At 44.0% G+C, this 18,486-nt stretch overlaps 1 protein-coding gene across 2 annotated transcripts; it reads left to right on the forward strand.

The window, feature by feature from the left end:
- Window positions 1-452: 452 nt before the first annotated feature.
- Window positions 453-17,734, forward strand: LOC138784823 (transcription factor JunD-like). 2 transcript variants are annotated; one of them, XM_069960516.1, is made up of 12 exons: window positions 453-683; window positions 3,572-3,683; window positions 4,466-4,548; window positions 6,255-6,379; window positions 7,921-8,061; window positions 8,750-8,890; window positions 9,498-9,647; window positions 10,631-10,723; window positions 10,981-11,142; window positions 12,481-12,648; window positions 15,650-15,800; window positions 17,562-17,734. In XM_069960516.1, the coding sequence occupies exons 2-12, from the start codon at window positions 3,582-3,584 to the stop codon at window positions 17,707-17,709; spliced, it is 1,464 nt and encodes a 487-aa protein (XP_069816617.1). In that variant the 5' UTR covers window positions 453-683; window positions 3,572-3,581; the 3' UTR covers window positions 17,710-17,734. The 2 variants fall into 2 exon arrangements, with proteins under 2 accessions (XP_069816617.1, XP_069816618.1); XM_069960517.1 differs by having other exon boundaries at window positions 454-683; window positions 7,969-8,061.
- The last annotated feature ends 752 nt before the right edge of the window (window positions 17,735-18,486 follow it).

Genomic DNA, 18,486 nt, shown 5'->3' on the forward strand with positions numbered 1-18,486 from the left:
CTGACTATAAGTCATGCCACCCTGTCACTGACTATAAGAGGCTATGACACCCTGTCACTGACTATAAGTCATGCCACCCTGTCACTGACTATAAGAGGCCATGCCACCCTGTCACTGACTATAAGTCATGCCACCGTCACTGACTATAAGAAGCTATGTCACCCTGTCACTGACTATAAGTCATGCCACCCTGTCACTGACTATGAGGCCATGCCACCCTGTCACTGACTATAAGAGGCCATGCCACCGTCACTGACTATAAGAAGCTATGTCACCCTGTCACTCACTATAAGAGGCCATGCCAATATAACACTTCTCTATATGGTTTATAAAGGTAACAGACTATTGTGTACAGCTATTGTGTGAGAAACTACAACTCCCATTATATTCCCACAGAGGTGTCGTCACTATGTGTCACAGAGCGTGACGTCATCAGCCTAGAGCCTGCGCGCGGCCGGTTACCATGGCAATAACTGACGCCGTGCCCCAGCAGTTGCTGTTACTGTGCCAGTCTCGGTGAGACCCCCATCCCCCCGGCTCCTGGGACCGGAGGCTCAGCCCTCACACCCCCGTATCTACACCTCCCCCACAGCTGACGTACCGCCTGCGTATATACTAGTCCAGCCCCCACGACTCCGCCCATCAGTGACGTAACGGTTACGTGTATACTAGTGACAGTCCCGGTAAGTTCCCACACGGGGTGAGGATGCAGTGTACCTTCTCCTCCGCCAGGGGGAGCCCTGATCCCAGACACCTGCGCTGTTAACTAGGACAGTGTTCCCCAACCAGCGGCTCTCCACCAGTTCCAACTACTACAACTCCCATCGTAGACATGAGAGTTGTAGTTTTACAAAGGAAGGAGATCTACAGGGGCAGTGTTCTGGGAACGCTAAAAAATAAATGGGGAGACCCATTAATACAGTGGAGTCATTGCCCATGGCAGCCAATCAGATCCCAGCTTTCATTTTTAAAAAGGCCTCTCAAAAATGATAGCTGAGATCTGATTGGTTCCTATGGCCCTGTAGCAGTTGCATGGTCTGATTGAGATAAAGGGGTATTCTATCGAATAATTTATTTATTTTTTTTACATTTTTTTAAAGTTGTAAATATATATATATATATATATATATATATATAGATATAGATATATATATATAGATATATATAGATATATGGCTGTGTCAGGCACTACACAAGTCGTGTCCCAGCACTTGGAGAAGCTGCCTGTGTCTGTAGTGCTGCAGCCAGGGCAGCAGGGGGCAGGGTGAGCGGGGATAGCTGTCAATCTCTACTCGTGGTGCTCAGGCTGCTGCGCTACTGACACAGACAGCTTCCCCAAGTGTAATGTCTATTATAATACTAACATGCAAGCAGACATTAGTGAAGGCTGAGTAGTCAGGAATTGTTCTATAATAATATGCAAAGTTCTTTTGAAAACAAAAATAAAGTATTAAAAACAAACAAAAAAATGGCATAAACAGCCAGCATCCGCCAATGGACCTTTTTGTATCTACATTTCAGTCCGTACCCTGAAAAAACGGCATTCTTATAAACGTGTAAATGACGTATCCAGGGGGATGTTCCATGGTGTCACGAATGCCGATTTCTACCTCTTCTCCACATGCCCCTGTCTGTAATTGAGAGACATCAAAGGGACAGTTGACCAAAATATTTTTTCTTTCAAATCAACAGGTGCCAGAAAGTGCCAGATATTTGTAATTTACTTCTTTAAAAAAAAAAAAAATCTCCGGTCTTCCAGTACTTATCAGCTGCTGGATGTCCTGCAGGAAGTGGTGTCTTCTTTCCAGTCTGACACAGTGCTCTCTGCTGCCACCTCTGTCCATGTCAGGAACTGTCCAGAGCAATAGCAAATCCCCATAGAAAACCTTTCCTGCTCTCCAGACTGCAAGAAATACACCACTTTCTACAGGATATACAGCAGCTGATAAGTACTGGAAGACATAAGATTTTTTTTAATAGAAGTAAATTACAAATTTCTGGCACCAGTTGCTTTTAAAGAAAGCATTTCTGAGTTAACAACCCCTTTAAGGGGTCGTTGGGTTAAGTAAAATACATGTTGAATCCAAGGGCGGATTGAGTGTCCCACAGGCCTTGTGCTGTTCAAAAATTATTGACTCAAGGCAAACTACGCCCCCTTTAGCTCTGCCCCCACCCTGCTAACAATGCACCCCGCTAACCACCCTGTATACCATGCACACTCAGTGTCAGACTGGGGTATCTGGGGCCCACCAGAGGAAATAATCCTGGGGGCCCACCAATGAAGAACCAGTGAGAAACAACATGTCAGTCAGTGTTTGCTCAGGTTCTAAAGCTGGGGGCCCATCGGAGGATTCTCCTGTCCTCTCGTGGGCCAGTCCAACACTGTGCGCACTCATCTACTTTCTAGTCAAAACCGACCCAGCACAGATCTGTAAACACCAGGATCCATCAGGTTTCTGTATCTCTCTCTCTATCCCTCTGGGGTTCCCCAACTGTATCACTCCAGCTGGTGCAAAAACTACAACTACCGTCATCTTCCATGCTGGGAGTGGTAGGTTTGCACCATTTGGAGAGGCACAGGTTAGAGAACAGTAATATAGACACATATATAGAGACGTATATGACACGTATTGCGGTAGACGCATGTTCACACCGTGGGGGCTAATCCTCGCCAACAAGCATGCACCACTTGGCCTGGCCGTCCAACGCGACCGCTACCCTGTTTGGGGAGGGAGCGTAGGGTTGTACTATAGATCAATGGGAGGGGGGGGGGGGGGAATTGGCCGGCCATGAGCAGAGGTGTGTGCAGCGGTGTTATAATGGGGGAAATTTGACTGGGCCCCCTGGAGCTCAGGGCCCTGAGCGATAGCCTAGATGGCCTTTATTATATATCGCCCATGGTTGAATCACCCCCTCTCCTGGAGACTAACCATACCTTCCATACTTGTCATTAACTTTTCAGTCTCCTTCCCCCAGTTCTGAGCTGTTGCTTTCTGATGAAGACACAAAAAACTGTGCATGAGCTGTTCACTCCGTCTCCACTCAGATTTCCCTCCTCCTCCACCCTTCCTTCTGAGAAGGATCATGTAAACAGCTTCCGCGTCGCCTGTCTCTGCACTCTGTAATGCCGGGAGGGTTAATCTGAGGTTAAATTGCTGACGACTAGAGATGAGCGAACCTCGAGAATGCTCAAGTCCATCCGAACCTGAACTTTTGGCATTTGATTAGCGGTGGCTGCTGAAGTTGGATAAAGCCGTAAGGCTATGTGGAAATCATGGATATAGTCATTGGCTGTATCCATGTTTTCCATGACAACCTTAGAGCTTTATCCAAGTTCAGCAGCCACCGCTAATCAAATGCCGAATGTTCGGGTTCGGATCGACTCGAACCCGAACCCGGTTCCCTCATCTCTACTGACGACCTCACTGTCAAGCTTTGGCTGTCCAGACATGACTTGAATTGTATTTTTGCACCAGCTGAGGGCTGCAGTTTGACATTCCTGATTTATGATGATTCAATATATTGCTGTGATAATGTTTGGTGTGTTTTTTTGTTGTTTTCTTTGCATCAGGTCGGTGACCATGGACTCTGAAGTCTCACAGACTGAAGGGATTCTTGTCCCTGATTTTGATTGTGATTTCATCGACGTGGTTTCTCTGACTCCTGTTGGCCGTGAAAAAAAGGTAATTCTGCTTTCACATATTCCCAGACCATTTCATTGTGTATTTAGTATACCGGGGTATGTTATAGTGACCGTCCCAAGATAACAGGTAAATGGTTAGATCTCTGTAATCACTAACCATACACCGCTGCTCTTACTTTGGATAATATTTTAATCTTAGGTGAAAATTCTATTAAAACTCAGGATATTGCTGCAGTTTATAAATTGTCAAAGGGGTGGTAACCTTCTATTGGGAGGGGGGGTGATGGCTGGCGAAAGCCAGAAGCAGACAGAGAACTACGGAGAGACTGCAGGAGCTTTCATTGAGTATCAGATCTCACAGGGTTGATTCTATGCTTACACTGCTAAGCACTGCTCCATAATGTCCTCCATCCTGCTGCAGCTTCTCAGGGTATACCATAGTATACTTCTATGTGTATAGCGGACATCATAGAAGCTAGAATACACTAACTAAGGGACAACTAAAAATTTGAGATGGCGCCTTTATTTATGACATTAAGATCATTTCAGCTGGATCTCCCCTTTAATGTATGCATGTCACTCTACTTCATAGCAGAACTCCATAGATAAATGTATACCTGTTTAGCACTACCTCCAAGTTTTAGCTTCTAGGGGAGAACTCTGTGACGCAATGCATATGGCTCCCGGGTAAGGATGTTACCACTGTGCCGCCATATGTAACAGGCTCCAACTATAGTATAATATTACTACACTGTCAGTGACACAATATGTAACACACAGTGGGAAAAGAAAGTCTGTAATTTTCTACATTGCGTTTTGTAGGTAAAAATATTGGAACCCTGGGAGGTCATAGACTCATCACCTAAAGTAGCTAAAAGCAGGAAGAGACAAGGGCGTCTACTGAAGTAAGTAGAATGAGTGAAGTTTAAAGGGGTACTCCGGGGGGGATTCAAATCAACTGGTTTCAGAAAGTTATATAGATTTGTATGTTACTTCTATTTAGAAATCTGCAGTCTTTGCATACTTATCAGTTGCTGTATGTCCTGCTGGAAATGTTTTCTTTTCGGTCAGAAACAGTGCTCTCTGCTGTCACCTCTCTCCATGTCAGAAACTGTCCAGAGCAGGAGAATTTTTCTATCGGGATTTGCTTCTGATCTCGACAGTTCCTGACATGGACAGAGGTGGCAGCAGAGAGCACTTTGTCAGAGTGGAAGTAAAACACCACTTCCTGTAGGACATACAGCAGCTGATAAGTACTGGAAGACTTGAGATTTTTAAATAGAAGTAAATTACAAATCTATATAACTTTCTGAAACCAGTTGATTTGAAAAAAAAAAAAAGATTTTCGCTGGATGTCAGGGGGCATAAGGGTTAGGCACCTGGATTTCAACATGCCTGATTCTAGCAAACATTATAGTTGAGATGGAAGGTGTCATTCATCTAAATTCTAACTAACGGTGGGAATGTTCATAAGAATTGGATCAGTCACAGGCAAGGTTCACACCATGTAAAATTGACGTCCTTCCTTCAGAACAACGGCCAGCATTGTGCAAATAACGTCCGTTATTTAAAAAAAATAATGGCTGTTATTTGCACAATGACAGCCTTTGTTATCAAAGTTGTCCGTCATTTTTACTGTACATAGTGTGAACCTAGCCATACATTGCTCCATCAGTGTGTCAGACGGATTATACACAGTTAAAAGAAAGTATAGCATAATAAGGTCTTGTGCAGAGTGCGGAGAGGTCGACTGATCACGCTATAGAGAGAGAAAACCTCGAAAAAATCCAGCATGACCAATTGCATTTGTGACAGATATTAGTCAGAAATGGATAAAATCATAGTCGAATATACTTTTCAATACAGTTAAAGGGGTACTCCAGTGGAAAAAAAAAATACTTTAACTGGTATCAGGAAGTTATATAGATTTGTAATTTACTTAATAAAAAAAAATCTCAAGTTTTCCAGTACTTATAAACTGCTGTATGCTCTGCAGGAAGTGGCAGATTATTTCCAGTCTGACACAATGCTCTCTGCTGCCACGTCTATCCGTAACAGGAACTGTCCAGAACAGTATCAAATCCTCATAGAAAACAGCTCCTGCTCTGGACAGTTCCTCTCATGGACAGAGGTGGCAGCAGAGAGCACTGTGTCAGACTGGAGAGAATACACTACCTCCTACAGGACAACCAGCAGCTGATAAGTATTGGAAGACTTACAAATCTGGAAAACTTTCTAACACCAGTTGATCTGAAAAAAAATTATTTAATTTTTTTATTTTTTTGTGCTGGAGTGCCCCTTTATGGCAAAAGTATATCAATATACAGTAACAGGGAAACATATGCTGAAAGCACTTATGCAGAAATACTGGACCATTACAGTTTAGATGCCATTGACTAGGCTAGAAAGCTAGTGGAAAGGGCTGAATAGAAAGTATACGGACAATAGTCATCTACAGAGCCTATATTCCTACATTCTATAACCTCTCCTGCCGAAGGACACCGGAGGAGGCCATCATTCTATGTCTGTCTCGTTCTGAGAGCTGTGTACACAGACGTGGGAAAAGGATTGCTAGGAGGCTTTGTATTGTAAATAGCTATTTGTCATTCAGGAGCATATTGAAGAAAACATCCACTAAAGATTCTCCAGTCCCATGTACTATTCAGAAGGAGAAGAACGAGACCCTGTCCACCTCCCCTACCATGGGTTGTCCGGAACAATTGCATCCTTTAACAGGTAGTATTCTCACTAGATGTGTAAATCTTCATAGGATATGAATTAAAGGGAATGTGTCATCAGAAAATGAGCCATTATGTACCTCAAAAAGCTAAAATCAGACTATCTTCCTCCAGGCTGGGCTGTCCTGCCCTGTGGTACGTCTGTCCATAAAATGGCTGACATGGAGGAGCATGTGATCATGCCCCGCCCCCCGGTGTGCTCCATAGGCATATACAGGCTCAGTGGTGGACACTGGGGGGTGGGGCATGGTCACATGCTCCTCCCTGTCGGCCATCTTATGGACAGCCTCACCAGAGAGCAGGGCAGCACAGCCAGGGGGAGGGGAGTCAGATATTAGCTCTATGAGGTACACAGGAAGCTGCTGTCAGTATATACAGTGACTACACTTACCAATACTGTACACTGAGCAATTTACTATGGCCAACCCCATTAAATTAGGTTTTTAGATTATAAATTGTTTGGATTTTGCATTTTACTGTCTATATTATAAAATAATCCAGAAATCTCGCAGTATTCATTCTTACCACCAAACCCTAAAACTAAGGAGACTTCCTGTTCTGTCCGCGATTTTACGGAAAAAGCCGATGGAAGGTGATCTGCACAGAATATGAAGACGAGAATGGGAGCTCAGCCTCCCCTATAGAATGACCTCTGCCTAGTTCACGGAGGTCACAGAGCATGCTTACAAATCTGCCCCAAAGAATAGCGTTTGGTTACTTCTTGCTGTAAAGCATGTCACTAAATACTGTTAAAAACTGCTCAAGCAAGATGGCTGCCCCCATAATAATGTGCTAAAACAGGATGCTGCATTTTACCATATGTTGAGTAATCCTTGCTCATATATGGAGTGGTTGGTGGGGAGACCTATGAGGTGTCCTGTAAATAAATGACAATTTTCCTATTTCAGGCCTTAAAGGGGTACTCTGGCCAAAATCCTTTTCGAATCAACTGGTTTCAGAAAGTTATATAGATTTGTAATTTACTTTTATTTAAAAATCTTAAGTCTTCCCATACCCAATAGCTGCTGTATGTCCTACAGGAAGTGGTGTTTTCTTTTCAGTCTGACACAGTGCTCTCTGCTGCCACCTCTGTCCATGTCAGGAACCGTCCAGAGCAGGAGAGGTTTTCTATGGGGAAAATGGCTGGAAAGAATACACCATTTCCCGCAGGACATACAGCAGCTGATAAGTACTGGTAGACAAGATTTTTAAATAGAAGTAAATTACAAATCTGTATAACTTTCTGAAACCAGTTGATTTGAAAGAAAATGATTATTGGTGGAGTACCTCTTTAAGGGTTAACAATAGATTTGATATATATCTTTTGTTGGTCAATGTCAGAAAGAACATTCTAATGATGTTCTCAGCAGTGCTGAAAGAATGAAATAAAACCCATCCTGATGCAGAAAAATTTAGGCCAAACCTGGATATAGAAAGGCAATACTTACCCACAATGCAGCTGTACCAGCACTTATGTCCATGGGTGGTTAATTTTTGGTCTTATGCATGCTTATGCCTCTTTTCCATCTTGTAACCCAGAAGTAAATAAAATGATGGAATTACCAGCTCTGACCATGTCCATTCCAGGACTCTCCACACCTGGAGGCACGATGGTATACGTAGACATAGAAGGAGAGGGCACACAATATTTCATACAAGACAGTGGAGTTCTCATGCCAGGTAATGTGGATCCTTCATTCTTTGTTTCCTGGTTAACATTTACCAGTATGTACTCTATGTGACAATACACTTGTGATGTCAAGGCAAAAATTAAGGAAATCAAACCTGTCCTGATGCTGCTAATTAAAGGGGTTGTCCAGCGAAAATATTTTTCTTTCAAATCAACTGATGTCAGAAAGTTATATAGATTTGTAATTTACGTCTATTAAAAAAATCTCAAGTCTTCCCATACTTATTAGCTGCTGTATGTCCTGCAGGAAATGTTTTATTTTCAGTCTGACACAGTGCTCTCTGCCGACATCTCTGGCCGAGACAGGAACTGTCCAGAGCAGGAGAGGTTTTCTATTGAGAGTCATAGAAAACCGAGACTGTCTCGGCCAGAGATGTCAGCAGAGAGGAGGGTGTCAGACTGACAATAAAACAACATTTCCTGCTGGACATACAGCAGCTAATAAGTATGAGAAGACTTTAAATTTTTTAATAGAAGTAAATTACAAATCTATATAACTTTCTGACATCAGTTGATTTGAAAGGAAAATATTTTTGCTGGACAGCGCCTTTAAGTCTAAGAGTGGCTATAAAAAAGAAAGGATCTACCCACAATGCATTTGTAACAGCACTTATGTTGATCAGTGGTTGCTTTTTGGTCTAATCCATGGTTATGCCTCTTTTCCACCTTGCAACCCAGAACCAAATGAAATGGAGAAATTACAGGCTTCTTCTTTGCCCAGTCCAGGACTTTCTATGCCCGGAGCCACAGTGCCATATGTGGAACAAGCAGGGGATGGCATACAATTGTTCATACCAGACAGTGGAGTTCCTATGCCAGGTAATGTAGATTCTTTCACTCTGTTTTCAGGTGAACATTTGCCTATGTGTACCCTGTATGACAATACACTTGTGGTGTCAAGGCAAGAATAAATTAAATAAAACCTGTCCTGATGCTGAAAATTAAAGGGGTAGTTCAGCAAAACCTTGTTTTCTTTTAAATCAACTGATGTCAGAAAGTGCCAGAGATTTGTAATTTACTTCTATTAAAATATCTCAAGTCTTCCAGTACTTATCAGCTGCTGTATGTCCAGCAAAAAGTGGTGTATTCTTTCCAGTCTGACACAGTGCTCTCTGCTGCCACATCTGTCCATGAAAAGAACTGTCCAGAGCAGTAAGAAATCCCCATAGAAAAGCTGTCCTGCTCTCCAGACTGAAAAGAATATACCACTTCCTGCAGAACATACAGCAGCTCAGAAGTACTGGAAAACAAGATTTTTTTAATAGAAGTAAATTACGGATCTCTCTCTGGCACCAGTTGATGTGAAAGAAAGGATTTTTTGCTGGACTACCCCCTTAAGCCTAAAAGGTGAACAGTACTTATGTTGATCAGTACTTGGTTTTTGGTTTAATCCATGGTTATGCCTCTTTTCCACTTTGCAACCCAGAACCAAAAGGAATGGACAAATTACAGGCTTCTACTTTGCCCAGTCCTGGACTTTCTACGCCCGGAGCCACAGTGCCATATGTAGAACAAGCAGGGGATGGCATACAATTGTTCATACCAGACAGTGGAGATCCCAGTTCCGAGACAGCATGTATGTTGATCAGTGATTGATTTTTGGTCTAATCCATGGTTATTCCTGTTTTCCACTTTGCAACCAAGAAGCAAATGCAATGGAGGAATTACCAGCTTTTACAGTAACATCCTTACCTCTCCACACTCCAGCGACATCTTCTTTGGTGTCTGGAGCAGCACCCCGAGCCCCTTGGAGACCCGCCCCGGTAGCTGCACGCTGCAGGAGCATGCCTCATTGCCCTGATCGCTACGCTGGCTATTAGTCTTAACTTAAGTGTGCTCACCATGCCCCTGTTGCTCTATATCTGTATTGTTGTACCTGGCTTTTCCTGACTACTTTATTGGATCCTGATTTGGTGCTTTGCTGTGCTTCTGGTTTTGACCCCAGCTCGTGGACCACCCTTGTATGTGAGTCTGTCTTGTCTTTGTTCTTGGTTGTTATTGTAGCCTTAGAGGCCCATTCCACGGAGCGGTAATCGGACGAATCCGCCCGATTCGGCCAATTATCGCTCCGTGGCATGGAAACAACGATCAGGTGCAGCGGGGCTGCCTAGGTGATCGCTAGATCGTTCGGGCAGCCCATAGAGGGTAGAGGCGGTCTGCTGCCGCCGCTCCTATTCCGTGTGGTGACGGCAGCAGTTTGCTGCTATTCCAGTCGTTTGACTTTCAACATGTTCGAAACGATATCGGCTGATCGTTGCCTCCTATTCCACGGGACGATTATCGACCGCAACAGCCGTTATCAGCCGTATACGGCCGATAATCGTCCCATGGAATAGGGTCTTTAGGAAAGGACCGTTTCTATGGTTGTCCACGGTGGCCTAGGACTGTTGAGGGAAGTAGGCAGGGTCATCTGGAACTGGGCTAAGGCTCAATGTCTCTGTCCTCCCTCGTCCCTTCCCTGGTCAAATCCTCTAATGCGTGGTAATCCTTGTTTTCCACCTTGCAACCCCGAAGCAAATGCAATGGATGAATTATTATCTCTTGCTATGTCCCATCCAGCACCTTCTAGACCCGGAGCCACGGTGCCATATGTCGGAGAAGCAGGAGATGGCACTCAATTACTGATATCAAGAAATGGAGTTCTCATGCCAGGTAGTGTGGATCCTCTTACTCTTGGTTTTCGGGTTAATGTTTGCCAATAAGTACTTTGTGTGACAATACACTTGAGATGTCAAAGCAAGAATGAATTAAATAAAACCTGCCCGATGCTAAAAATTAAGCCAAAGATTCGATACAGCAATTGAATACTTACCCACAATGCAACAGTAACAGCACTTATGACGATCAGCAGTTGATTTTCGTTCTTATATATGGTTATGACTGTTTGATTTTATTTTTTTCTTTTAAAGTAATTCCACCTTCCAACCCAGAACCAAATAAAATGGTAAAATTACCAACCCTCACCATGTCCGGTCAAGGGCTTTCTACACCCGTAGCCACCATGCCATATGGAGAAGGAGCAGGGGATGGGATTCAGTTTTACATACCAGGCAGTGGAGTTCTCATGCCAGGTAATGTGGATCCTTTCATTCTTTGCTTTCTGGTTAACATTTGCCTGTAACTACTCTGCGTGACAACAATAAGGACTGCACAACTGAGACTCACTTGTGACGTCACATCAGCTTACCTCACAAAAGTAGTCAAAGTACTTTACTGGACAGAATCACACTTGTAATGTCACAGCAGACGTCATAGTTGTCCGTGAGACAGACTGTCAGGGTTTTAGTAAATATAAAGTAACCAAAAAGACTATAATAAAATTCCTTAATGTAAAGTAGGAGTTAGGGTCAGAGTACTAGAGGATTCTCCGATGGGTGCCGCTACTGACACAATAATTGGCCTTTGATATTTGTAGCCTTTCCTGGTGCTAAACCATCAATAAAAAGATAGCTAAGCAGTCAAGTGGGTGGTCTTACTCATTGAACAACAGATACCAGTGTATTAGGGTATGTGCACACTGAGGAACCTGGGCGGATCACCCGCTGCGCATTCCGCCGCTCACCCCCACTCGCACCCACACACATCATCTTATGACCTGCACCCTGTATATAGTCTGTTCCTGGCTTTGGCTTCAAAAATCTGTCAGATAAATCTCTCTGTGTAAACGCACCATCAGGGTAGCTTCACACACACACCGTATCGCAGGGAATTTTCTGCTGCGGATACGCAGCAAATCTGATGTAAATAACTGAACACAGCATCAAATCTGCACCATCAAATCTGCTGCTGATCTGCTGCACATCAGTCGTGTGTGTTAGCACCCTTAGGCTATGTTCACACTACATATGAGAACGGCCGTTCCGTGACCCGGCCGGGTCATGGAACGGCTGGTCTCTGCCCAGATCATCCCGGCCGCCACTTAAGTACCAACTGGATTATCTTTCCGGCTGCAGGGTTCTGATGTGGGCGCATCCGTGCGCCCGCATCAGAACCTCCCACAGCACACAATGAAGCAAGCGGCCAGAGCTGCTGGCTTCATTGTGTAAACAATTCATTGAATTGCGGCTGCAGAAAACTGACATGTCAGTTATTTGCGGGTCCGCACGGGATCCCGGCCGGAGCGTATACGATGTGTATACGCTCCGGCCGGGATCCTATAGAAATGTAGGCAATGTTCCTTACTGCATAAAGTACGGCCGTTGTTGCCGATGGAAACAACGGCCGTACTTATACGTAGTGTGAAAATAGTCTTAAGGTGGAAGAGCTTAAGTACTAAAATAGAGTAGGATCTATTAAGAAGCCGTCCAGGCAGTAACGTGATATATATGAGAAAAAGTTTAATATTTTAGTTTCCTGTTAATTCATGAGGTGTCCCAGTAGGTGATAGGTGATTCTGTTTTGCAACCCAGGAGCTAATGGAATGCAGGGATTTCCGGCCTTCACCATGTCTGCTCCAGGAGCTTCTGTGCCCGGAGCCATTCCAGACCTTTCTGTACCCGGAGCCACAGGGCCATATGTAGGCCATGCAATTGATAGAACACCATTTTACATACCAGGCAACGGCGTTCTCATCCCAGGTAATTATCTGTTTTCCAGGTAACATTTGCCTATAAATACTTTAGACTGTGTTCACACATAGTATTTCCATCAGTGTTTTGGTCAGTCTTTTTTCAACCGAAACCAGGAGTGGGTTGAAAACACAGAAGCAGTGCAGATTTTTCTATTATAATTTTGCCTTGTCAGTTCCACAGGTTGAAAAAAGACTGACCAAAAAACTTGACAGAAATACTATGTGTGAATATAGCCTTACAGCAATGTCATAACAATTTACTAAAACCCTTACTAAAACTCTCTGCCCAAAGGAGAGCTCTGTCAAAAATCATGATTTTCCAGGAGGCAGGGAGGAACACAATTAACAAGCTCTACTTACCTGTCCGCGTGCCTCCTCAGTAGTTCAGCGTCACATGCTCCAGGGCCCCCGAGTTGTGATGTCGTCACAGCTGATGGACAGCCTCCATCCAATCTGTGACTGAAGCAGTGTCCTACCCCAGTTAGCAATCCATCAGCCATGTTGTGATGTCCCTTCAGAAGCAGGAGCCCAGCGGGAGCCCCAGAGTGGTAAGCCAGTGCTGCGGAGGAACATGGAGAGGTAAGTAGAACTTGTTTATTCCTTCCTGCCCCTGCCTTCTGGAAAATCATGATTTTTTACCAAACCTCTCCTCTAATACACAGACAGCAGTTGAAATTTACTTATGACATCACAAGTTATCTTTTACCAGTAACATGGTTGTGAGGTCACAGTAGCTTACCATGCAGAAATAAATTTGTGAGGACACAGCAGCATGATCAGTTTAAACTTACTTGTGATAGCAGAACAGCCTTCCTCACAGAAACACGTGTGATGTCACATTGATAGATCCTTATACTCTTTTTTTCTGGATAAGGGCCAATGCACATATCCGCAAAAACCCGTCTGTGCACGTACGATGTGCGACCTCTGAGCTTTCAGCATCATGATTAATTATGATGTCAAGATCTCCAATACTGTTTCTTTAAAAGTTTGCATTAGTGTATCGACACAGCTGCGCAGCTTTGTCAGTACACTAGCGCAAACTTTCAACGCACAGAACGCACTTGGCACCGTTGCCCTCCCCTCTGTGCTGCAGCTCCATTAGAATCAAAGGAGCTACGTCACAGAGGGGAGGGGATGTGGTCACACTGGGGACGGCGCGCCCGCCCCCAGTTCATAGAGCCAGGCCGCTGCATGGCAAAAGAACATCGCCAAACGTGGAAACCAGGTGTTGTTAAAAAAAAGGATCACGCTACCAGGATTTCCGCGCTGGCGCCAATTGGCTCTTAGAGCATAGAGCTGGGCCGGTGCACGCCAAAAGAACAGTACTGATCACAGGAACTGGGCAGCGCTTCAAAAAAGGGACCACACCACCAGGATCTCCACTCTGGGGCTGATCAGCTCATATAAAAAAATTTTTTAAAAGCAATGATGGTACATTTGCTTTAATCATTTTGCACGCTCTGCGCTGTCGTAGGGTAGGGAAAATGGCGGCAACTTAGTAGCTGTTCACTACATGGTGCGCTACGTTGTAAGTGAATACCCTCCAGCGTGTTCCAATTCTTCATCATATGTTCAGGAGCGGAGACGGTGGACATTAGACAGCCACATCTGTTCCACTTCAGGTGCTGTGTGTGCATCTTTTGTTGCTAAGATCTCTGCCCACAGCCAGCAGCTCTGGTGTCATTGTCATCATCACCTTGATCAGAGCTGTCAATCATCAAGCTCCTCATATTGTAAGCAACGTAATGGGAACAACACAGCAGAGCATTGTAAAGACATCATGAGGTATAGCCTTATGAGGTATGGCCTTATTCACACGTTCAGTGATTTTCAAGGTCCGTGGATGAAGTCCGCTATCTACCTCTGTGATCCGTGAAAAAACCTCTGTGATTGCATCAGTTTTGTATCCGTGTCCGTGTTTTTCACTGATCTGTTTAAAGCTTTTTAAGTTACACTGATTACATCACATCCATGTTTTTCACGGATTGCACGGATGCCAGATCCGTGTCATCCGTGAAAAACACAGATCTCATAGACTTCTATGGGGAAATGCGTGCCGTCATCTCGTCCGAGTTATGACCTGTCCTATTTTTTCATGGAACAGTTGGCGGATCTGTGAAAAAAACGGAACGTGTGATCTAGCGATCACCCGGGCAGCCCCCCCGAACCTCCCCACGGCACCCCCAGGACTCACCCGCTTGCTGCTGCCGCGTGAAATAGCGGCGGAAGCAATCGGTGAACGAGGAACAAACGAGCACTAATAGTCGGCCCGTGAAATAGGGCCTTTAGAGTAGCAAACAAGTCCCTATCTGCAACTTTGTAGTGCCAGGATGATTAATCACAGTGAGTTTATCAGCAACTTGACCTCAGATTATCCCTCCTAGCATTACAAAAAAGCCACAAAGTTGCAGATACAGCCTGCCAGGGACTTGTTTACATCAGCCGTCTCGGAAGGGAGAGGGAAACGGAGAGAAAAGCTCAGACAGTTTTTTTGTGTCTTCAGCAGAAAGCAGCAGCTCAGAACTGAGCAAAGAAGACTGAATAGCATAGAAAGAATTGTTAATCTCATCATGGGCAGCAACATAAATTATGTTTGAGTGAAATACCCCTTTGAATAATTTTTTTTTTTCTTGCTTAACTTCTGATATACATGCATTAACATATCCATAAAGGTTATGTCAACTCTTTGAACATAGATTAAAGGGGCATTAGTGGTTTAGTTGATAAAAGTTGTTCTTCATACAAGTGAGCTGCGAAGCGTTAGTCCTTGTAGGTGGCATATGACATCATCAGTAGTAATTGTTAGCTGGTTTCTTGTTATAATTCAGTATATATATGGATATGTGATGTAAAATGCCAATAATATATTTGTCTATATGGAGCACCTAATTATAGTGATAGTAATGGTAGCTATGAAGGTGACACACCACAACTAGTACATCTCTCCAAGAGACAAATGATCAAAATTTCTATTAAGGTAAATTACTTCATTTTTAACATGGCAGGTCCCGCAGGAGGTATGCTAGCACACCAGATACATGCTGCAGGCACTGGATTGCCTCAGGGACTATTTTTTGGTGCTTCCAGCTTGCTTAGTCCTTGGGAGATAACAGATGAGGCACAGAAGAAAAGAATAGTGCGACTAATGAAAAACAGGTAAAAGCTTGTTAGAAGTACAGTAGGATGTACGCAATAAAAAGTCACATAGCAGTAAGTCAATGTTAACCAACACCACCCTACATGACTCAAAAGTTCTCTGCTTGTGAAGCAACATCACTGGCAGCAGCACTGTACCACCTCACTTTAGATATAGACTTGGGTTAAATGTCAGTGGGCTACTTGAGGGAAGGGCTTATCCAGACCCTTGAGTTTTCAAATGGAGGTGCTCTGACCACCTTGTAAGAGTGGCGATGAAAAGTACTTGCATCCATGGGGATGAACGTCTGTCTTTTGCTGTCGGTGGGCATGGAGTGACATGCGATTAAGAACGTATGGCCCTCTTCTGGGTAAGCTAGCTGATGGGGTGACCCCTTAGGAATCCTAGCACTGGCAGCAGAGTTCTTGGCTTTAATTGCACTTAGCTGACTGCTGACTGCTTTAGAATATCTCCTGAAGACTTACAGGGTGAAGAAGATGATAACACAGCCCCTAAGTGTGGATACGTTTTTCCCCTACCTCTTGTAGCCTTGTAAGTAATAAAAATATATATTTTATCTGTTTTACAATATATTGGCGTCTTTCATTTGTTGTTTATTACATTGCATGGTATTAGCAGGTACCACAGGTGTTTTTATCTCCTTTGCTTGATTTATAATATCGCTGTGTGACTATGGGACTGCAGTGTTTAAATAACTTGTTCTCCCATCATGCCTTGCTCTCTCATGACTTGTGAGTCCTTTGTGCTCCACTGTATTAACATGGAATTACAAGGGTATATTACCACATGGCCTTTGTGAAGATGGAGGCCGCTCATTGTGGTCGTTGCCATAGAATATGTGAAGTTTCTTGAAGAGTATGTGGTTGTACTTTAGAATCAAAGCAAGATTTCAAGGCCCTCAAAGATCTGTAGTGTTATAGGGCAGGATTTAGTGGTATAAGGCTTTATATTTGGCATTGGCCTAAATCAGGGATGGGGAACCTGGAGGCCGCCATCTGCTAAAAAAAACAACAATTCCAATCATGCCTGGACAGCCAAAGCAAAAGCTATGGCTGTCCAGGCATGATGGGAATCATGTTTGGCAACATCTGGAGGGCTACAGGTCCCCCATTCCTGGACTAAATAGTTAGATTTTGGGTTCAAGTCAGGCTGTGATGGTTCCCATTCATGAGTACTATGTTTCTCAATTAAGACCTAGCTTCAGGCTTCCAGGCTTTTGGGTGTAGGCTTAAAATATAAGCCCTACTCCAAATATAAGCCCTAGTTATACTCAGCTGACCAAAACCATGACACTGGGTGGCTGAGCATCAGCCAATCAATGGCAGACCTGTTATGGTCCACCCCACCTGCTAAACACAGGCTGTAGGGGAGGCAGGAAGGGTAAGTAGGGGACATTGAATATGGGAGGACAGAGGGTATGTGGGCCAACTACAGAGGGTGAGGGAGGTATACAGTATGGGGACTACCTGCAGGGGGATGTATACAGTATGGGGGAGGAACTACAGAGGGGGAGGTATACAGCATGTAGGCCTAACATCATGGCAGCTAACTACTGTATAGAGTGGGGCTACAGTGTAGGGGCATACCGTGTTTCTCTGAAAATAAACCTCAGCCCTCTTTTCAGAGAAAAAAATAAAATAAGACTACGTCTTATTTTTAGAGACACACAGTAGTCTGAATCACAGTCTGAATAATACATTTTTGGGGGCAAAATATAGAATTTTATCTAATAATTTGCATGCGCCTTTTACCACCTCCAGGGCAGCAGCGAAGGCGTGTCGCATCAGGAGAAAACAATACATCACACAACTGGAGTCCAACAAAACCGTGTTGGAAACCAAAGTGAAGCAACTGATGGAAGAAGTAGAGTTTTATAGAAGCAAACCAACCTCTGAAAGCTTCAATTAATTATATAACTTAAACCTCTCACAAATCGGTCTCTTGTGTGTCTTATCTAGTAAAAGAAAATGAAGAAACATAAAGAGTAAAACATACAAGTATATAGTGTGTTAGGCTATGTTCACACAAAGTATATTTTCGTTAAAGTACGGCCGTTGTTGCTACTTTTTACGAAAATATACGTTGCCTTGTGTTCTATGGAATCCCGGCCGGCAGAACCCGGGGCAAGGCAAAGTATTGTCTCCCCCAAGATGCCCCTGGTATTGTACTTACCCTCCCATAATGCCCCTGGTATTATAATTAACCCCCAATGATGCCCCTAGTATTGTAGTTAACCCCCATGATGCCCCTAGTATTGTAGTTAACCCCGATGATGCCCCTAGTATTGTAGTTAACCTCCAATGATGTAGAACAGAAATACCTTATGCATTCAGTGATAATTATTTACAGTGTATATTATCAGATACAATTAGTCATTGATAAGCTAAATGTACCACAGCACTAAATAGTCCAATACAAAGAGCGATGTAAGCATCAGTCTCTTGGAAAGCACCTAAGACCCTTAGGATTGCCAATATATAGCATAGGATATCCCCCAGTCAGGGTGCTTTAAATGCATTGAAGGGGCAGTAACAGGGTTAATGTTGCTAGGCAGCGCCGGACTGGGCCACCGGAGGACCAGAGGATCCTCCAGTAGGCCCCGACGCCCATGCTGATGTGGCACACTGACTGTCGGGCAGCAGGGCCCCCCGACAGTTCCTCAGTGCTGCCGCAGGTCTTGCGGTC

The sequence above is a fragment of the Dendropsophus ebraccatus genome, chromosome 2 (assembly GCF_027789765.1).
Source record: "Dendropsophus ebraccatus isolate aDenEbr1 chromosome 2, aDenEbr1.pat, whole genome shotgun sequence".
Classification (NCBI taxonomy): Eukaryota; Metazoa; Chordata; class Amphibia; order Anura; family Hylidae; genus Dendropsophus; species Dendropsophus ebraccatus.

Excerpts from the sequence above, each read along its gene's own strand:
- LOC138784823 (XM_069960516.1), top strand. The coding sequence starts at position 3,582 with ATGGACTCTGAAGTCTCACAGACTGAAGGGATTCTTGTCCCTGATTTT. Across the intron at positions 4,549-6,254 it reads AGACAAGGGCGTCTACTGAA|GAGCATATTGAAGAAAACAT; the intron begins GTAAGTAGAATG and ends TTTGTCATTCAG. Across the intron at positions 6,380-7,920 it reads ACAATTGCATCCTTTAACAG|AAGTAAATAAAATGATGGAA; the intron begins GTAGTATTCTCA and ends CTTGTAACCCAG.